This window comes from Thalassophryne amazonica, chromosome 3 (assembly GCF_902500255.1).
Source record: "Thalassophryne amazonica chromosome 3, fThaAma1.1, whole genome shotgun sequence".
In the NCBI taxonomy this organism is placed as follows: domain Eukaryota; kingdom Metazoa; phylum Chordata; class Actinopteri; order Batrachoidiformes; family Batrachoididae; genus Thalassophryne; species Thalassophryne amazonica.
The window spans coordinates 79,916,972-79,939,660 of NC_047105.1; the positions used below are offsets into that span (position 1 = coordinate 79,916,972).

The 22,689-nt window shown below is 46.7% G+C and overlaps 1 protein-coding gene across 4 annotated transcripts in view; it reads left to right on the forward strand.

The window, feature by feature from the left end:
- The window catches only part of foxp4 (forkhead box P4), a 271,351-nt gene that overhangs the window by 193,745 nt on the left and 54,917 nt on the right, over positions 1–22,689 (forward strand). For all 4 annotated transcript variants that reach the window (XM_034166924.1, XM_034166923.1, XM_034166926.1 and 1 more), the window contains exons 7-9: positions 11,778–11,979; positions 13,117–13,215; positions 14,458–14,556. In XM_034166924.1, coding sequence (XP_034022815.1) covers positions 11,778–11,979; positions 13,117–13,215; positions 14,458–14,556 — 400 coding nt within the window. The remainder of the gene's footprint in view (positions 1–11,777; positions 11,980–13,116; positions 13,216–14,457; positions 14,557–22,689) is intronic.

Consider the following 22,689-nt stretch of genomic DNA (forward strand, 5'->3'; position numbering starts at 1 on the left):
TAGTGAGGACCCCAGCCAGTTGTTCTGTGCAGTCCTTCAACACACATCTTGAGATGCCTTCGGGTCCAGCTGCCTTCCATGAGTTGGCAGATCACAGTGTGCCCCTCACCTCATGCACCTCATGTCGCTTTCTGGAGTGGGTCCTGCATTTCTACCTTGAACCGAGCAAAGTAGTGGTTAAGCTCCTCTGCCAGTGATACATCACCAACCATAGGACCAGTAATGGTTTAGCCCTGTAGCCCTGCTTGATGTTTGTAAACACTTTATCCAATGTGTTGGCTCCTCTGCTAGCACACTTCATGTCATGGTGGAATTTTGGGAGCAGTGTTGTACTATCCGCATAGTTAAAGTCCCTTGCGACAATATGCACGGTATCAGGGTGCTTGGCTAGCTGAGTACTAATGCTACGGTGTAGAAGTCCTTTAACTGTGCTAGCATTAGCATCTGGTGCTATATAAACAACAGTAATCAGGACCATGACAAACTATCTGGGAAGATACGTATATGGGTCTGCATTTAACAGTCACATACTCACATACTCCAGTGCAGGGAGCAGTGACTATCCACACTCACTGTGATTGTACACATGTTGATGTTTACGTACAGACACAGCTCCCCACCTCTGCTCTTCCCGGAGTCGTTGGTCCTATCCTGGCACTGTACCATATAGCTTGTTAGCTTGATGATGGAATCTGGAATCGATGAGTGGAGCCAGGATTCTGAGAATCATGAGAATGCAGCTGTTCTTGACGATGTTGTTAGTCGCCACCTGTAGCCTCAGTTCATTAATTTATTTGACTAAGGATCTGGCATTGGTGAGGAAAGCACTTGGAACCGGTGGTTCAGCCGGCTGCCTTCGTAGTCTCTCTAGCACGCCGGCCCTGCATCCTCGCTTTTGCTTCCTCTCCCTTCGCCGTCTCTGTCGCCTGCTTTTGGGGATGGCGATCCATGGGGAGCTGGGACTCCTCGCTATGTCTGCCAGGATGTCATGGAAATGGAGAAAACACTGTTGTAAGGCTTCTTTTCGTTACTAAAACCAATCTTAAGACGTTGGTGCCGGCTGTAGATATTGATCGCCCGACAGAATATAGATGTCACAACAAACAATATTAACATACACTTTCATACAAAGCACTGAAATGAGGAGCACAGGGCCGCTGCATCCATGCATGCCGCCATCTTGCTTTAGTCATACAATCCTACATAACATTCATTCATTCATTCATTCATCTTCTACCACTTAGTCCAATTAAGGGTCGTCGGGGGGCTGGAGCCTATCCCAGCAGTCATAGAGCGCGAGGCGGGGTACACCCAGGACAGGACGCCAGTCTGTTGCAGGGCCACAAATAGACAAACAAACACACACACACACACACACACACACACACACACACACACACCTACGGACAATTTTTAAAGATTCCAATCCACCTAACCCACATGTCTTTGGATGTGGGAGGAAACCGTAGTGCCCGGAGGAAACCCACGCAAACACTTGGAGAACATGCAAACTCCACACAGAAAGGCCACGGGAATTGAACCCACGACCTTCTTGCTGTGAGGCAACAGCGCTAACCACTAAGCCACCGTGCTGCCCCTACATAACATAACACTCTCAAATATGCAAGAAATTTTATCTTTTTGACAGAGTTGTGAATTTTTGAAAATTTGATCAGTGTGAAAGGATTGGGATATTTCAAATTTTCTAAGACTTTTCCTGACTTTGACTTTTGACCTATGACCTTGAAAATTGAATCAGTTCTTGCCTATCAGGATATGAATCCTCTGTAAAAATGTCATAATCATATATGAAAAATTGTGAACAGGCAAACAAACAAACAAACAGGTAAAAAAATAACCTCCTCCCAACTTCGTGGCGGAGCAGCTTGCTCAAAATCTGTTGAACTCCATAGTAACCCAGAACTCACCTCACCAGGAAATCACTGTCTGTGCATTGTTGAGATATTCTACTAATGAAACTAATGAGGAGAGGGACAAACAGTGGTGAAAACCTTTTCTTTTGGCAGCGGTAACAAACCTTCAAACGCTTCAAAAACATGTCCTTCTTCCCAGTGGTAACAAATGAAAAAAGTTTTGATAGAGAAATTTTTTCAGTTTCAAACACTTGCTCTTGCTTTCTTTTCTCTCTCTCTCTCTCTCTCTCTCTCTCTCTCTCTCTCTCTCTCTCTCTCTCTCTCTCTCTCTCTCTCTCTCTCTCCCTCTCCCTCTCTCTCTCTCTCTCTCTCTCTGAGTGGAATTTCCCTGCAGTTTGAAAGAGGTGGTCCATTGTGACGGCTCACCCAGGCGTGAGCCAGAGCATTCCTCTGACCACCCATGCCACACACACACACACACACACACACACACACACACACACACACACACACACACACACACACACACACACACACTGCTGCTTCGCCTCACAGGACCGTTGTGTCCGGTGGGTGGTAGGAGGCGACACGCTATGGGTTTTTAAAATTTATTTCTTTTTCTTTTCCTCTCCATCTCTTATTCATTTAGTCTTTTTCTCATTTTTTTTCCCTGCATGTGTGTATCAATGACAAATCAAAGAGACAAAAAGGTTGAGACACAGTTAGAAGTGGAACGGATGCCTGAAGTGAACAATTCTTTTCCATGTTGACAAAAAATGCTTCAGTCTACTTTCTACCCAGTTCTAATTGGATTATCATTTGTCCTGAAAATTTTACAGAAATGTCAAAGTACATGAGAACAGGAGCAGGTACAGGGTGACCTTATGAACTGTGCCTGCAGTTCTTGTGTTGAAAAGCTCAGAATGGTGCAATTCACATATTTGACCTGATTGTGTGTAAAGTCAGAATTTTTTCATTGAGGGATCAGTCCTGGCATCAATTTTTTTAAGACTGCAGCCTGATAAAGTGTGGTGAGTTCTCCCCAAAGTTTTGTTGTTGGTGTTAACAGCTATACCTGGACAAATTATTTAACATTTCTCATTTGATTTTGTTTTTTTCTCAATGTCCATCCATCCATTTTCTTCCGCTTCATCCGAGGTCGGGTCGCGGGGGCAGCAGCTCAAGCAAAGCCGCTCAGACCTCTCGATCCACACACACCTCCCCCAGCTTCTCCGGGGGAACCCCAAGGCATTCCCAAGCCAGCTGCGAGACATAGTCCCTCCAGCGTGTCCTGGGTCTTCCCCGGAACACCTCTCCAGTGAGGCGTCCAGGAGGCATCCGGAAAAAATGCCCAAGCCACCTCAGCTGGCTCCTTTCGACGTGGAGGAGCAGCGGCTCAACTCCGAGCTCCTCCCGAGTGACCGAGCTCCTCACCCTATCTCTAAGGGAGCGCCCAGCCACCCTGTGGAGGAAACTCATCTCAGCCGCTTGTACTCGCGATTTTGTTCTTTTGGTCATGAGCCAAATCTCATGACCATAGGTGAGGGTCGGAACGTAGATCAATCGGTAAATTGAGAGTAAAGCTGTATGAGAAAAACATTGTCTTGTGATACTTGTGAAACATTCAATCAATTCAATCAATCAATTTTTTTATATAGCGCCAAATCACAACAAACAGTTGCCCCAAGGCGCTTTATATTGTAAGGCAAGGCCATACAATAATTATGTAAAACCCCAACGGTCAAAACGACCCCCTGTGAGCAAGCACTTGGCTACAGTGGGAAGGAAAAACTCCCTTTTAACAGGAAGAAACCTCCAGCAGAACCAGGCTCAGGGAGGGGCAGTCTTCTGCTGGGACTGGTTGGGGCTGAGGGAGAGAACCAGGAAAAAGACATGCTGTGGAGGGGAGCAGAGATCGATCACTAATGATTAAATGCAGAGTGGTGCATACAGAGCAAAAAGAGAAAGAAACAGTGCATCATGGGAACCCCCCAGCAGTCTACGTCTATAGCAGCATAACTAAGGGATGGTTCAGGGTCACCTGATCCAGCCCTAACTATAAGCTTTAGCAAAAAGGAAAGTTTTAAGCCTAATCTTAAAAGTAGAGAGGGTGTCTGTCTCCCTGATCTGAATTGGGAGCTGGTTCCACAGGAGAGGAGCCTGAAAGCTGAAGGCTCTGCCTCCCATTCTACTCTTACAAACCCTAGGAACTACAAGTAAGCCTGCAGTCTGAGAGCGATATTTACTATGAGGTCCCTAAGATAAGATGGGACCTGATTATTCAAAACCTTATAAGTAAGAAGAAGAATTTTAAATTCTATTCTAGAATTAACAGGAAGCCAATGAAGAGAGGCCAATATGGGTGAAATATGCTCTCTCCTTCTAGTCCATGTCAGTACTCTAGCTGCAGCATTTTGAATTAACTGAAGGCTTTTCAGGGAACTTTTAGGAAAACCTGATAATAATGAATTACAATAGTCCAGCCTAGAGGAAATAAATGCATGAATTAGTTTTTCAGCATCACTCTGAGACAAGACCTTTCTGATTTTAGAGATATTGCGTAAATGCAAAAAAAGCAGTCCTACATATTTGTTTAATATGCGCTTTGAATGACATATCCTGATCAAAAATGACTCCAAGATTTCTCACAGTATTACTAGAGGTCAGGGTAATGCCATCCAGAGTAAGGATCTGGTTGTGGGGCCAAGTACAATAACTTCAGTTTTATCTGAGTTTAAAAGCAGGAAATTAGAGGTCATCCATGTCTTTTTGTCTGTAAGACAATCCTGCAGTTTAGCTAATTGGTGTGTGTCCTCTGGCTTCATGGATAGATAAAGCTGGGTATCATCTGTGTAACAATGAAAATTTAAGCAATACCGTCTAATAATACTGCCTAAGGGAAGCATGTATAAAGTGAATAAAATTGGTCCTAGCACAGAACCTTGTGGAACTCCATAATTAACTTTAGTCTGTGAAGAAGACTCCCCATTTACATGAACAAATTGTAATCTATTAGATAAATATGATTCAAACCACCGCAGCGCAGTGCCTTTAATACCTATGGCATGCTCTAATCTCTGTAATAAAATTTTATGGTCAATAGTATCAAAAGCAGCACTGAGATCTAACAGGACAAGCACAGAGATGAGTCCACTGTCTGAGACCATAAGAAGATCATTGAGAAAGCTTTTCTCAATGTTTGTGTTGGAAAAGTGTAGGAACACGGACCCACAACAGGGGGCGCAAATGAACGGACAATGGAGAAAGTCAAATCACAAAGTTTTACTGTTGTGAACTCACACAACAAACACAACAGATTACAAATACAGCAGTAACCGAATTCCAAAGGTGTCGTGTGGGCAGGCTCGACGATAGGAGACGTCTGTCCGAGTCGAACCGGAACCACCCGATTTCCTCTGCCACCGAACCCCGGGGATACTGGAGCCGCCAAGTCCCGAACCCCAGGTGGCCACTGCCTCCGCTCGTCGGATCCGGTACTGCTGGCAAGGAACAGAAACAGTCAGGTGTGGGTGCGGCTGCACCCAGCAACACACAGGGTGGAAACACCACCTCTACCTCTTCTCAAAAACAACACTGAAGGATTGGAAGGTGAGTACTTATCTAGTCACGTCCAACACTGTCTTCAGCTGACCTTAAGCACAAGCAAAAAGTATTAACTCTTAGAATAGAGTAACTGGCTGAGTTCGTTACCTCCTTGGTAGAGCGATATCTCGGCAATGAGGTAGAGATGCCGTCCTGCTGATATACCTCCCTGTTGATGGATATCAGCTGTCTCGTCTCAGGTGATGGGTGACAGCTGTCACCCTGGCTGCTCCTGTGAGGCGGCAGCGCCCTCTGGTGCCTGGAGCCCGCACTCCAGACAGGGCGCCCTCTGGTGGTGGTGGGCCAGCAGTACCTCCTCTTCAGCGGCCCACACAACAGGACCCCCCCCTCAACGGGCGCCTCCTGGCGCACGACCAGGCTTGTCCGGGTGGCGACGGTAGAAGTCGGCCAGGAGGGCCGGGTCCAGGATGAAGCTCCTCTTCACCCAGGAGCGCTCTTCGTGGCCGTACCCTTCCCAGTCCACCAGATACTGCAAACCCCTGCCCATCCGAGGGACGTCCAGGGGCCGGCGTACAGTCCAAGCCGGCTCGCCGTCGATGATCCGGGCAGGAGGCGGTGCCGGACCCGGAGTGCAGAGGGGTGAGGTGTGATGAGGTTTGATTCTGGAAACATGGAACACTGGATGAATCCGCAGTGAGGCCGGAAGCTGAAACCTCACTGCGGCGGGATTGATGACCTTGAGAATTTTAAACGGACCAATGTATCGTTCCTGTAGTTTTGGGGAGTCCACTTGTAGGGGAATGTCCTTGGTGGACAACCACACTTCCTGCCCAGGACGATACGTAGGAGCCGGGGTCCGCCGCCGGTCTGCATGGTTCTTCGCCCTTGTCCGGGCCTTTAACAAAGCAGAACAGGTGGCACGCCACACCCGACGGCACTTCCGTAGGTGGGCCTGGACCGAGGGCACACCGACCTCTCCCTCGACCACCGGGAATAACGGGGGCTGATACCCCAAACACACCTCAAAAGGGGAGAGGCCGGTGGCTGATGATACTTGACTGTTGTGGGCGTACTCGATCCAGGCCAGGTGGGTACTCCAGGCCGTCGGGTGCGCGGCTGTCACACAACGTAGGGTCTGCTCCATCTCTTGGTTGGCCCGTTCTGCTTGCCCGTTGGTCTGGGGGTGATACCCGGACGAGAGACTGACCGTGGCCCCCAGTTCCCTGCAGAAGCTCCTCCAGACGTGCGAGGAGAACTGGGGACCGCGATCGGAGACGATGTCTGATGGTATCCCATGCAGATGGACGACGTGGTGGACCAGGAGGTCTGCTGTCTCCTGGGCCGTTGGTAGCTTCGGGAGGGCCACGAAATGGGCCGCCTTGGAGAATCGGTCCACTATCGTGAGGACGACGGTGTTTCCCTGGGACGGCGGGAGGCCCGTGACAAAATCCAGGCCGATGTGAGACCAGGGGCGATGAGGCACGGGCAGCGGCTGTAGCAATCCCGATGTCTTGCGGTGGTCGGCCTTGCCCCTGGCGCAGGTGGTACAGGCCTGGATGTAACCCCGGACGTCGGCCTCCAGGGACGCCCACCAGAAGCGCTGCCGGACGACTGCCACGGTTCTTCGCACCCCAGGATGACAGGAGAGCTTAGAACCGTGACAGAAGTCCAGAACTGCAGCCCTGGCTTCTGGTGGGACGTAGAGTTTGTTCTTCGGTCCGGTTCCGGGGTCTGGGTCTCGTGTCAGGGCCTCCCGGACGGTCTTCTCCACGTCCCAGGTGAGGGCGGCCACGATAGCGGACTCCGGGATGATGGGATCCGGGGGATCCGACGACTCCGTTTTGACCTCATCTTCATGTACCCGGGACAAGGCATCCGATCTCTGGTTTTTGGTCCCGGGACGGTAGGTGATCCGGAAGTCAAAACGGCCGAAGAACAGTGACCAGCGGGCTTGCCTGGGATTCAGCCGCTTGGTGGTCCTGATATACTCCAGGTTCCGGTGGTCAGTGAAAACCGTGAATGGCACGGACGTTCCCTCCAACAGATGTCTCCACTCCTCAAGGGCCTCTTTCACCGCAAGGAGCTCTCGATTGCCGACGTCATAGTTCCGTTCGGCTGGGGTCAACCTGCGGGAAAAATAGGCACACGGGTGAAGGACCTTATCGGTCTTCCCGCTCTGGGACAGCACGGCTCCTATCCCTGAGTCCGAGGCGTCCACTTCAACCACTAACTGGCGACTAGGATCGGGCTGCACCAGAACAGGTGCAGACGAGAAGCGCCGTTTCAACTCCTTGAACGCGGCTTCGCAACGATCCGACCAGGTGAAGGGGACTTTTGGTGAGGTCAGGGCTGTCAGGGGGCTAACTACCTGACTGTAGCCCTTAATGAACCTCCTGTAGAAATTAGCAAAGCCTAGGAACTGTTGCAACTTCCTACGGCTTGTGGGTTGGGGCCAGTCTCTCACCGCCGCAACCTTGGCCGGATCAGGAGCGACGGAGTTGGAGGAGATGATGAACCCCAAGAAGGACAAAGACGTGCGGTGGAACTCACACTTCTCGCCCTTCACAAACAGCCGGTTCTCCAACAACCGCTGCAGGACCTGACGTACATGCTGGACATGAGTCTCAGGGTCCGGAGAAAAGATGAGTATATCGTCTAGGTATACGAAGACGAACCGGTGCAGGAAATCCCGCAAGACATCGTTAACCAACGCTTGGAAAGTCGCGGGAGCGTTTGTGAGACGGAACGGCATGACCAGGTACTCAAAGTGACCTAAGGGGGTGTTAAATGCCGTCTTCCACTCGTCTCCCTTCCGGATCCGAACCAGGTGGTACGCATTTCTAAGGTCGAGCTTGGTGAAAATCTGGGCTCCATGCAGGGGTGTGAACACTGAATCCAACAGGGGCAACGGGTATCGGTTGCGAACCGTGATCTCGTTCAACCCCCTATAATCAATGCATGGACGAAGTCCGCCATCTTTTTTGCCCACAAAAAAGAAACCTGCGCCCATCGGGGAGGTGGAATTCCGGATCAACCCGGCAGCTAACGAGTCCCGGATGTAGGTCTCCATTGATTCGCGCTCAGGCCGTGAGAGGTTGTACAGCCTACTGGACGGGAACTCACTGCCCGGAACCAAATCAATGGCACAATCATACGGATGGTGGGGGGGAAGAGTGAGAGCCAGATCCTTGCTGAACACGTCGACAAGGTCGTGGTACTCCACCGGCACCGTCCCCAGATTGGGCGGGACTCTGACCTCCTCCTTAGCTCGGGAGCCGGGAGGAACCGAGGAACCTAGACACACCCGATGGCAGGTCTCGCTCCACTGAACCACTACCCCAGACGGCCAATCAATCCGGGGATTGTGCTTCAACATCCAGGGAAATCCTAAAACCACACGGGAGGTGGCCTGAGTCACAAAAAACTCGATCACCTCCCGGTGATTTCCTGACACCACCAGAGTTACAGGTGGTGTCTTATGCGTGATCGGAGGGAGTAGGGAGCCATCTAGTGCCCGAACCTGTACAGGCGAGGTAAGCGCCACCAGAGGGAGCCCTATCTCCCTGGCCCATCTGCTGTCCAACAGATTCCCCTCAGAGCCCGTGTCCACCAGTGCTGGGGCCTTCAGGGTTGAGTCCTCATAAAGGATCGTGACTGGGAGTCGTGTGGCAATGTGGGTGTGTCCCACGTGAATGTCTCGGCCCACCCCTAGCCCAGTCTCTAGGGGCGGGGCGTTGGAGTTGAACCGCTCGGGGCAGTCCCTCATATGGTGCTCTATCGCACCACAAACAAAACAGGCTCCGTGGGCCCGTCTCCTCTGTGCGTCTGGTGCCCTAAATGTTGCCCTACTCGTGTCCATAGCTTCGTCAGTAGGGGGAGCTGTGGCCCCACGGAGCGCAGGGGCCGTGGAGCGTGGGGAAGGCGGAGCGCGGTCGGAACCGGAAGGGAGAGGGACGGCGCGTGCCCGGCCACGCCCTTCGTCTCGTTCCCGCCAACGTTCTTCTAACCGGTTGTCTAACCGTATGACAAGATCGATGAGCCCATCTAAATCCCGCGGTTCGTCCTTAGCCACCAGGTGCTCCTTAAGAACCAATGACAGTCCGTTTACAAAGGCGGCGCGGAGGGCAGCGCTATTCCAGCCGGACCTCGCAGCCGCGATGCGGAAGTCGACTGCATAGGCAGCTGCGCTCCGACGCCCCTGTCTCATCGACAGTAGCACAGTTGAAGCGGTTTCTCCTCTATTGGGGTGATCGAACACGGTTCTGAACTCCCTCACAAACCCATCATATGTCTGAAGGAGCCGTGACCTTTGCTCCCAGAGCGCTGTAGCCCAAGTGCGTACCTCGCTGCGAAGCAGGTTTATTACATAAGCTACCTTGCTAGCATCAGTCACGTACATAACTGGACGCTGTGCGAAGACGAGCGAACACTGCATAAGGAAATCCGCGCACGTCTCCACACAGGCTCCGTACGGCTCTGGGGGGCTTATGTATGCTTCCGGGGAAGGTCGGAGGGGTCGTTGAACGACCAGTGGAACGTCAATGTTACGCACAGGGTCTACGGGAGGGAGAGCCGCAGCGGCGCCCGGAGGGCGTGCTTCCACCTGCGCGGCGAGAGCCTCCACCCTGCGGTTCAGGAGGACATTCTGCTCGGTCATTAAATCTAACCGAGTCGTGAAAGCGGTGAGGATCCGCTGCAACTCACCGATTACCCCTCCTGCGGACGCCTGCGCGTCCTGTTCTTCCATTGGCCGTTCAACAGCCGGTTGACGCCCCTCGGGATCCATGACGTTGGCCGAGATATCCTGTTGGGAAAGTGTAGGAACACGGACCCACAACAGGGGGCGCAAATGAACGGACAATGGAGAAAGTCAAATCACAAAGTTTTACTGTTGTGAACTCACACAACAAACACAACAGATTACAAATACAGCAGTAACCGAATTCCAAAGGTGTCGTGTGGGCAGGCTCGACGATAGGAGACGTCTGTCCGAGTCGAACCGGAACCACCCGATTTCCTCTGCCACCGAACCCTGGGGATACTGGAGCCGCCAAGTCCCGAACCCCAGGTGGCCACTGCCTCCGCTCGTCGGATCCGGTACTGCTGGCAAGGAACAGAAACAGTCAGGTGTGTGTGCGGCTGCACCCAGCAACACACAGGGTGGAAACACCACCTCTACCTCTTCTCAAAAACAACACTGAAGGATTGGAAGGTGAGTACTTATCTAGTCACGTCCAACACTGTCTTCAGCTGACCTTAAGCACAAGCAAAAAGTATTAACTCTTAGAATAGAGTAACTGGCTGAGTTCGTTACCTCCTTGGTAGAGCGATATCTCGGCAATGAGGTAGAGATGCCGTCCTGCTGATATACCTCCCTGTTGATGGATATCAGCTGTCTCGTCTCAGGTGATGGGTGACAGCTGTCACCCTGGCTGCTCCTGTGAGGCAGCAGCGCCCTCTGGTGCCTGGAGCCCGCACTCCAGACAGGGCGCCCTCTGGTGGTGGTGGGCCAGCAGTACCTCCTCTTCAGCGGCCCACACAACAGTTTGACCCATTTAAATTTTAATTTAACCTGTTGTATCTGGGCATGTCCACAGATTGGTCTTATTTCTTGAGAAGCACACACACGCGCGCGCACACACACACGTAACCTCATTCCTCCAGAGTGAGAACTTTTGTTTTGGCGGGATCATGGAAGAATGCAGACAAAGCAGACATAATATTTGGATTGCCTCGAGGGTTCTTTGTATGTGTGTATGTTTGTGTGTGTACCGTGCACATGCATGCATGGCACATTTATTAGGCATCTCTTGCTCATTTTGGATTTAAGACAGAAATAAGAAAACAGAGCTAAAGAGAACATAAAAATGTGGCGCCATCTTTTTCAAATACTGAGATTGACAGTTGCATTGCAATCTGTGAACACAAGCAATATTAGTTATCTTAATTTAAAAATATAACTTCACTTTCGGACATTTTTTCTGGTATTCATTAATTTTTTTTAATCTCCTCTCATACCCCATCTTGCCTATAATGTGGTCATGTTGTGTGTGGTTGGTTAGGTGTATTTGAAGATTATTTAATAAGATCTAGTGTGGAAAATAAAGTCATTTTGGAGACATTTCCTGTTATACCACAAGCTAATGCCTCGCTGTGCTTTCAGTCAAACACTGCTGCAGACACAAAAAGGAAATTGATCTTTTCAGCTGTCAAGATAACAAAAACATATTTCAGAAAAAAAGTGCAACTCTGTTTCTTTAACTGAAATATTCTACATTTGCATCCTGTCATGGAATTACTACTAGCTATATGAGGTAAGATATATTGTCTTTTCTGTAGCAATGTGTCCGTCAGACCTCCAGCAACTGTGGAAGGAGGTGTCAGGCGTGCCAAACAGTGAGGAGGCCCTGAAACAGGCCGAGGGCCTGGACTTGAGCACCAACAGCTCCAACTCTACCTCATCCTTCCCCAAAGCTGCTAGCGCTCACATCCCCATGCACAGCTTGCCCAATGGACAGAGCCACACCCCAAAGAGAGACAGGTATGGTACTTCTTAGAATGTCTTTTGGAACATGCAAATCCTGTAATACATTTATCAGATGGAGACATTGCCAAACATGCATGTATATCTTCCTTTGCATGAATTATCACATCTATCATAGCAATAATGTGACAGTGTATCTGTCCTTGGTGTCATTTTCAATTACTCTACATGCTCTTCCTATAAAGTATTTTAGATTTTAAGACTACCTCTTTCTCTGCACATTCATGAGGGTTGTCTGGAAACTGTATAGGCAAGCCATGATGCCCTTGTCAGATGAGTGTGATGTATTTTGCAAAAATAGTCCCATTTGAGGTTTACAAATGTCTTCCAGTGGCACTGCAATGTCAGGTTTGTCTTGTGATACATGTTTTAACCAGTATTAACCAGAACATCAGACAAGTCTTCAGCAGTAGATATGATGCCATTATCATTCTTGAACCTCTTCACAACAAAGTCCTATTTGGAAACACATGGAAGACAGAAAGGGATAATTCAGAAGAGAATAGTGGCTGGTCAGCTAACTGGAAATCACAGCAACACATGACTTGGCAACCTGTGACTTGTGAGCTGGGGCAGTACCCTGATGAAAATGACCCCTTCATCAGCTTTCCTGGCTGATTGTTCTTGATAGCCACATGCACTGTCGCTGACTCAGTACGCTGCTGTAGTAATCTCGCTTGCAGGTGTAATGCCCCTTGCATCCCAGAAAACTGAGGCAGTCAACTTCCATACAGACCAAATAGTCCAGACATTCTTTGAAGGGGTCAGTAAGATGTAGATCGACCCAGACAGAAAATGTTCAATGAAATTAACTTCATATTGCTGATTTTTGTATTTTTGTTTTGTTTTTTTTTCCCCCCCAATGACATGAAGATTCTGGTATATTTTTTAATGAGAGAACAGAACCATTATAGAAATGTCCTCAACTCTGTTATGGGAGATTCCATCACCATTAGCAATCAGTTAAGCACCATTCTTCCTTGAAGCTCACGGTTTGAATCCTGGGACATTTTGAAATGTGTGGCTTTGCCATCATAATAAAGTAAAGGGATTGCATGTACTTGGGTTCACATAGCAAGACTGTGTTGTCCCATAGCTATTTCTCCTGTTCATGGGCTTGTCTCCATCTTTAAGAGCCAGACTGTTTGAGTGGATATCCTCCTTCACCAAGGCAGACAGCGGAGATGACCAAGTCTCCCTTTACCCCAAAGGCAACCAACCCCCCAGCAGCCAGTGAGTAACACATACACACATTTACATATTCAACCTGAATAATCAACCTAAAATCAACAGACTCAGTCCAAAGTGTTTGAGGTGTCCTTTCGTGGTGCGTCACTGAATTTACACTTCCATTTATTGAGGAGAGTTAGCAGTTAGCTATTAGCAGCTTAGGGAGGGGGCGACATTAGTTTTTTAGCCTGTTAAACTAACACATGGTTGATGTGGAGGAAAATGTGGTTGCCAGCAGTTTGTCAAGTCTGCTGTCTGAGCTGCTTCTGAGTTGACTTAACCACAGCCAGCACTCACATGCACGTGACACACAGTGCACACAAGCAGACAGGCATGCACTGCTTCACTCTCAGCCTGCACATGTGATCTGGATGAGCAAAGGCAGAAACAGGGGAAGAGACATGGTTCCATCTGTGAGACAAATGGTTTTGGTTAAACAACCTTCTGATGTTGATTTGAGAGAATTCCCATTCCAGTTGACATACACACGCACACATATGTGCACACTTCTAAACACACATACACAGCCGTGTAAATATATGTGGAGACAGCACTCGTCGGCGAAGGTCCAGGTCTGAACCACATCTGCTACTGGACCTGCCCCACACACATGCACTACAGTTATTTTACTCTGGGCCCAAACCAGAACTGGGCTAGTCCTCCTCAAATACACACACACTGTTATGTATGCACGCTAATAAACATGCACAGATATACACGGAAACATACACGTGCATGCACATATGAACGTTTTCTCTCACCGCAAAAGAACAACCAGCACATGACTGAAGCCGCCTCCAATCATTCATGGCTGGTTGATCTTGTGCCGACTGTGTGTCAGCTTCTGAAACATAAGAACATCTATACTAATGCTGCATGCACACACATACACGCAAACACATACACACACACACACAAATGACACGTAGACAGTGCATGGACTTAACCATGTGCCTCTGAGGTTGTTGGACCAATTCTGCTATTTGACTGGCTTCTGTAACTGACCCCACTCTGATCTATCCTCTTTTCTCTGCACTTGGCTTTGAGAACGGTGCCCACTAATGCTTGCTAACTAAACTCAGATGGCTGCATCGATGCTGTTGGTGCTACAGCTTGTTTGCGCAGACATCAGCGTGTGGCATGTGATGATTTTGCTTTTTATTATTCAGAGAAGGTATTTGCCAGATTGCTTGTGTGTTTCATTCTTTCCCCATTGTTTTTCCCCTGTTCTTTCTCTTCCCACAGTCATGAAGAGCATGCTGGCTCCCATCCTCTCTACGGGCATGGAGAGTGTAAGTGGCCCGGCTGTGAAGCACTGTGTGAGGATATGGGACAGTTCATCAAGTGAGTCAAATGCAACACAAACATCATGCATGACATGTAGGTTGGGTGCAACTGTTGCAAAACCTCAGTCAGATCTGTGATCAGATTAGTGCAGGATAGTGATGATGAAATTGAAGTAGTTTAGTTGGATGCACATGACAAGGTGTGCACATATTTAATAATGTAAATGACAGATCAAATTAACCAAGCAGTTTTTTTTCCTGTAAATTCTGCGGCCCACTAGGTTGTAAGCCAATCCCCAAGTAGATTTTTGTATAGTCTTGATTTTTACATCAAATTATTCCCAGCATTTAAAAAAGTCCCTTCTGAATTATGATATTGTGTTCCATTTATCTTCCAATGGAACAGTTTGCTGACCAGTCACTGAAATATAACAAGAAGCCAATTCAGCAAATTTCAAAGGTCAAAAAACAAATATCTGATCATTTTTAGGTGAAAGTTGTGTATCTAATAAATTTAAGCCTGATATCTGCTCTCATCATCTGCCGCCCGTCCATCCCTCCATCCTCTGTATCCACTTATTGTGCTTATGACTAGTGGGAGTTGCAGTTTATTGCAGTGCACATTGGAAGATTATTGGTTTAAATATGGACAATATGTTAGTCAGTTGCAGACACTCAACTATTCCCACATAGTGTGAAGTCCTATCTTTAATCTTTGGACTGTGGGCAGAGGAAATCCACACAACAACAAGTAACATGCACAATGCATTCAGATAGCTGATTCAAACCCAAAACCTTCTTGATTGTAAGGGGACGCACAAACAATTCTGTTACCTAGATCCAGATTCTTTATATAAATGGGTCATACTGTAAACCATTTTAGCCACCATTTGTCTGTAGAAGTTATATTAGTTTGCTGCTAAAAGTAGCCCTCAGATACTTTCACAGAAATGGCATATTTTTGTGTTTCTCTCCAACAGACCATGTGGGTATGTTGACTCAGGAGGCATGTCTTACAGAGCAAACATGAATTTAGATACGGACCTTCATCGAATAAGTGCCTATACAGTCACAGAAGCAGAATTGTGGATGTTTTTGGATGTCCAAGAGCTACGTATATTTAACTACAAAGTGGAGCAGATCAAATCAATTCAAATCAAATCAATTTTATTTCTATAGCGCCAAATCACAACAAACAGTTGCCCCAAGGCGCCTTATATTGTAAGGCAAGGCCATACAATAATTACGGAAAAACCCCAACGGTCAAAACGACCCCCTGTGAGCAAGCACTTGGCAACAGTGGGAAGGAAAAACTCCCTTTTAACAGGAAGAAACCTCCAGCAGAACCAGGCTCAGGGAGGGGCAGTCTTCTGCTAGGACTGGTTGGGGCTGAGGGAGAGAACCAGGAAAAAGACATGCTGTGGAGGGGAGCAGAGATCAATCACTAATGATTAAATGCAGAGTGGTGCATACAGAGCAAAAAGAGAAAGAAACACTCAGTGCATCATGGGAACCCCCCAGCAGTCTAAGTCTAGCAGCATAACTAAGGGATGGTTCAGGGTCACCTGATCCAGCCCTAACTATAAGCTTTAGCAAAAAGGAAAGTTTTAAGCCTAATCTTAAAAGTAGAGAGGGTGTCTGTCTCCCTGATCTGAATTGGGAGCTGGTTCCACAGGAGAGGAGCCTGAAAGCTGAAGGCTCTGCCTCCCATTCTACTCTTACAAACCCTAGGAACTACAAGTAAGTCTGCAGTCTGAGAGCGAAGCGCTCTATTGGGGTGATATGGTACTATGAGGTCCCTAAGATAAGATGGGACCTGATTATTCAAAACCTTATAAGTAAGAAGAAGAATTTTAAATTCTATTCTAGAATTAACAGGAAGCCAATGAAGAGAGGCCAATATGGGTGAGATACGAGGGCTGTCAATAAAGTAAGGGCCCTTTTTATTTTTTTCAAAAACTATATGGATTTCATTCATATGTTTTTACGTCAGACATGCTTGAACCCTCGTGCGCATGCGTGAGTTTTTCCACGCCTGTCGGTGACGTCATTCGCCTGTGAGCACTCCTTGTGGGAGGAGTCGTCCAGCCCCTCGTCGGAATTCCTTTGTCTGAGAAGTTGCTGAGAGACCGGCGCGTTGTTTGATCAAAATTTTTTCTAAACCTCTGAGACACATCGAAGTGGACACGGTTTGAAAAATTAAGCTGGTTTTCAGTGAAAATTTTAACGGCTGATGAGAGATTTTGAGGTGATTCTGTCGCTTTAAGGACTTCCCACGGTGCGAGACGTCGCTCAGCGCTCTCAGGCGGCGTTGTCAGCCTGTTCAAGCTGAAAACCTCCACATTTCAGGCTCTATTGATCCAGGACGTCGTGAGAGAACAGAGAAGTTTCAGAAGAAGTCGGTTTCAGCATTTTATCCGGATATTCCACTGTTAAAGGAGATTTTTTTAATGAAAGACGTGCGGACGGATCCGCGCGTCGGGACGCAGCCGACGCGGTGCGGCGGCACAGGAAAAACACCTCCGTGTTGATAACCATTTGTAAAATCCAGGCGGCTTTTGATGGCTTTCAGTGGAGTGAGTATATGAGAAATTGTTTAACAGGCAGGACATGTTCCAAGTTGTCCTTAAGGCTTTCAACAGAGGTGTTTTTCCTGTGGCGGAGCGTCGCGGCGGCTGCGTCCCGACGCGCGGACCCGTCCGCACGTCTTTCATTAAAAAAATCTCCTTTAACAGTGGAATATCCGGATAAAATGCTGAAACCGACTTCTTCTGAAACTTCTCTGTTCTCTCACGACGTCCTGGATCAATAGAACCTGAAATGTGGAGGTTTTCAGCTTGAACAGGCTGACGACGGCGGCTGAGAGCGCTGAGCGACGTCTCGCACCGTGGGAAGTCCTTAAAGCGACAGAATCACCTCAAAATCTCTCATCAGCCGTTAAAATTTTCACTGAAAACCAGCTTAATTTTTCGAACCGTGTCCACTTCGATGTGTCTCACAGGTTTAGAAAAAATTTTGATCAAACAACGCGCCAGTCTCTCAGCAACTTCTCAGATAAAGGAATTCCGACGAGGGGCTGGACGACTCCTCCCACAAGGAGTGCTCACAGGCGAATGACGTCACCGACAGGCGTGGAAAAACTCACGCATGTGCACGAGGGTTCAAGCATGTCTGACGTAAAAACATATGGATGAAATCCATATAGTTTTTGAAAAAAATAAAAAGGACCGTTACTTTATTGACAGCCCTCGTATGCTCTCTCCTTCTAGTCCCTGTTAGCACTCTAGCTGCAGCATTTTGAATTAACTGCAGGCTTTTCAGGGAACTTTTAGGACAACCTGATAATAATGAATTACAGTAGTCCAGCCTAGAGGAAATAAATGCATGGATTAGTTTTTCAGCATCACTCTGAGACAAGACCTTTCTAATTTTAGAGATATTACACAAATGCAAAAAGCAGTCCTACGTATTTGTTTAATATACGCATTGAATGACATATCCTGATCAAAAATGACTCCAAGATTTCTCACAGTATTACTAGAGGTCAGGGTAATGCCATCCAGAGTAAGGATCTGGTTAGACACCATGTTTCTAAGATTTGTGGGGCCAAGTACAATAACTTCAGTTTTATCTGAGTTTAAAAGCAGTAAATTAGAGGTCATCCATGTCTTTATGTCTGTAAGACAATCCTGCAGTTTAGCTAATTGGTGTGTGTCCTCTGGCTTCATGGATAGATAAAGCTGGGTATCATCTGCGTAACAATGAAAATTTAAGCAATGCCATCTAATAATACTGCCTAAGGGAAACATTTGTAACCTTCACTAATGCTGTTTCTGTACTATGATGAATTCTAAAACCTGACTGAAACTCTTCAAATAGACCATTCCTCTGCAGATGATCAGTTAGCTGTTTTACAACTACCCTTTCAAGAATTTTTGAGAGAAAAGGAAGGTTGGAGATTGGCCTATAATTAGCTAAGATAGCTGGGTCAAGTGATGGCTTTTTAAGTAATGGTTTAATTACTACCACCTTAAAAGCCTGTGGTACATAGCCAACTAATAAAGATAGATTGATCATATTTAAGATCGAAGCATTAATTAATGGTAGGGCTTCCTTGAGCAGCCTGGTAGGAATGGGGTCTAATAGACATGTTGATGGTTTGGAGGAAGTAACTAATGAAAATAACTCAGACAGAACAATCGGAGAGAAAGAGTCTAACCAAATACCAGCATCACTGAAAGCAGCCAAAGATAACGATACGTCTTTGGGATGGTTATGAGTAATTTTTTCTCTAATAGTTAAAATTTTATTAGCAAAGAAAGTCATGAAGTCATTACTAGTTAAAGTTAAAGGAATACTCGGCTCAATAGAGCTCTGACTCTTTGTCAGCCTGGCTACAGTGCTGAAAAGAAACCTGGGGTTGTTCTTATTTTCTTCAATTAGTGATGAGTAGTAAGATGTCCTAGCTTTACGGAAGGCTTTTTTATAGAGCAACAGACTCTTTTTCCAGGCTAAGTGAAGATCTTCTAAATTAGTGAGACGCCATTTCCTCTCCAACTTACGGGTTATCTGCTTTAAGCTGCGAGTTTGTGAGTTATACCATGGAGTCGGGCACTTCTGATTTAAAGCTCTCTTTTTCAGAGGAGCTACAGCATCCAAAGTTGTCTTCAATGAGGATGTAAAACTATTGACGAGATACTCTATCTCACTTACAGAGTTTAGGTAGCTACTCTGCACTGTGTTGGTATATGGCATTAGAGAACATAAAGAAGGAATCATATCCTTAAACCTAGTTACAGCGCTTTCTGAAAGACTTCTAGTGTAATGAAACTTATTCCCCACTGCTGGGTAGTCCATCAGAGTAAATGTAAATGTTATTAAGAAATGATCAGACAGAAGGGAGTTTTCAGGGAATACTGTTAAGTCTTCAATTTCCATACCATAAGTCAGAACAAGATCTAAGATATGATTAAAGTGGTGGGTGGACTCATTTACATTTTGAGCAAAGCCAGTTGAGTCTAATAATAGATTAAATGCAGTGTTGAGGCTGTCATTCTCAGCATCTGTGTGGATGTTAAAATCACCCACTATAATTATCTTATCTGAGCTAAGCACTAAGTCAGACAAAAGGTCTGAATATTCACAGAGAAACTCACAGTAACGACCAGGTGGACGATAGATAATAACAAATAAAACTGGTTTTTGGGACTTCCAATTTGGATGGACAAGACTAAGAGTCAAGCTTTCAAATGAATTAAAGCTCTGTCTGGGTTTTTGATTAATTAATAAGATGGAATGGAAGATTGCTGCTAATCCTCCGCCTCGGCCCGTGCTACGAGCATTCTGGCAGTTAGTGTGACTCGGGGGTGTTGACTCATTTAAACTAACATATTCATCCTGCTGTAACCAGGTTTCTGTAAGGCAGAATAAATCAGTATGTTGATCAATTATTATATCATTTACTAACAGGGACTTAGAAGAGAGAGACCTAATGTTTAATAGATCACATTTAACTGTTTTAGTCTGTGGTGCAGTTGAAGGTGCTATATTATTTTTTTCTTTTTGAATTTTTATGCTTAAATAGATTTTTACTGGTTATTGGTGGTCTGGGAGCAGTCACCGTCTCTACGGGGATGGGGTAATGAGGGGATGGCAGGGGGAGAGAAGCTGCAGAGAGGTGTGTAAGACTACAACTCTGCTTGCTGGTCCCAACCCTGGATAGTCACGGTTTGGAGGATTTAAGAAAATTGGCCAGATTTCTAGAAATGAGAGCTGCTCCATCCAAAGTAGGATGGATGTCGTCTCTCCTAACAAGACCAGGTTTTCCCCAGAAGCTTTGCCAATTGTCTATGAAGCCCACCTCATGTTTTGGACACCACTCAGACAGCCAGCAATTCAAGGAGAACATGCGGCTAAACATGTCACTCCCGGTCCGATTGGGGAGGGGCCCAGAGAAAACTACATAGTCCGACATTGTTTTTGCAAAGTTACACACCGATTCAATGTTAATTTTAGTGACCTCCGATTGGCGTAACCGGGTGTCATTACTGCTGACGTGAATTACAATCTTACCAAATTTACGCTTAGCCTTAGCCAGCAGTTTAAAATTTCCTTCAGTGTCGCCTGCTCTGGCCCCCGGAAGACAATTGACTATGGTTGCCGGTGTCGCTAACTTCACATTTCTCAAAACAGAGTCGCCAATAACCAGAGTTTGATCCTCGGCGGGTGTGTCGCCGAGTGGGGAAAAACGGTTAGAAATGTGAACGGGTTGGCGGTGTACACAGGGCTTCTGTTTAGGGCTACGCTTCCTCCTCACAGTCACCCAGTCGGCCTGCTTTCCCAGCTGCTCAGGATCTGCTGGAAGGGAACTAACGGCAGCTAAGCTACCTTGGTCCGCACCGACTACAGGGGCCTGGCTAGCTGTAGAATTTTCCACGGTGTGGAGCCGAGTCTCCAATTCACCCAGCCTGGCCTCCAAAGCTACGAATAAGCTACACTTATTACAAGTACCATTTCTGCTAAAGGAGGCCGAGGAATAACTAAACATTTCACACCCAGAGCAGAAAAGTGCAGGAGAGACAGGAGAAGCCGCCATGCTAAATCGGCTAAGAGCTAGTAGCTGCGCTAAGCTAGCGGATTCCTAAAAACACACAAAGTGAATAATGTGTAAATAATTTAGAGGTGATTCAGCAGAGGGAGTGCTTTAGTTAAGGCACGTAAAGATTACACTGTGAAACAAATCGTTATCTAGTTAACTAGATCAATCTAACTGCGCAGATTAAACAGCTAACAGATACAGCAAAACACCGCTGTGCTCCGGAACAGGAAGTGACACAATACCGCAGTGAGAGCCAACCACCAGTAGAGGCCAACCAGATAAAAAACCCGATAAAATCAGGTTTTGTCTAATATGGCCTCTTTTAAAAATATCACAAAACCATAGGTATACAGTATGGCTGCAGAACTGTGGGGTCATCAGCATTGCTTCCAGTTTTGTCTTAAGTCAGATTTGAAACTCCAAGAAAGACAAAAGTAAAAATCATTTTTTTATTTCTAGGGTTTTTTTTCCGGCCAACACGTTTAGAATATTCTCTGACTCAGAAGGAAATAAGAAGGGAGAAAGGAAGCTTCAGTGAGTCTTCTAAATGTGGACTGTCATTAGATCACAGGTGTTATCCATTACTTAACCAATTCATCATTTACAGTCAGTTACATCACACTCCCTTTGAGACATGAGTATGATTACACACACACACACACACACACACACACACGCACGCGCATTAGTACATGTTCCACCCCCACACTCATTTTCTGTGTTATTGCTCCACTTTCCAAAGAATTCAGTGACTTTCCCTCAATCAGCTTTTTCTTTTTTACAACCCCAATTTTTTGTTTTTGTGCAAATATTTTCTCATTTTGAAATGGATCCCTGCAACACATTTCAAAAAAGCTGGGACGGGGCAACAAAAGACTGGGAAAGTTGATGAATCCTCAAAGAACACCTGTTTGGAACATTCCACAGGTGAACAGGTTAATTGGAAACAGGTGAGTATCATGATTGGGTATAAAAGGAGCATCCCCAAAAGGCTCAGCCGTTCACAAGCAAAGATGGGGTAAGGATCACCACTTTGTGAACAACTGCATGAAAAAATAGTCCAACAGTTGAAGAACAGTGTTTCTCAATGTTCAGTTGCAAGGAATATAGGGATTCCATCATCTACAGTCCATAATATAATCAGACGATTCAGAGAATCTCAAAAACTTTCTACATGTAAGCAGCAAGGCCAAAAATTAACATTGAATGCCCATGACCTTTGATCCCTCAGATCATTAAAAACTGACATCACTGTGTAAAGGATCTTACTGCATGGGTTCAGAAACACTTCGGAAAACCATTGTCAGTTAACACAGTTTGTCGCTACATTTACAAGTGCAAGTTAAAACTCTACCATGCAAAGCACAAACCATACATCAACAACATCCAGAAATGTTGCCGATGCTGGGCCCGAGCTCATTTGAAATGGACAGACGCAAAGTGGAAAAGTGTGCTGTGGTCTGATGAGTCCACATTTCAAATTGTTTTTGGAAATCATGGACGTCGTATCCTCTGGACAAAAGAGGAAAAAGACCATCCAGATTGTTACCAGTGCAAAGTTCAAAAGCCAGCATCTGTGATGGTATGGGGGTG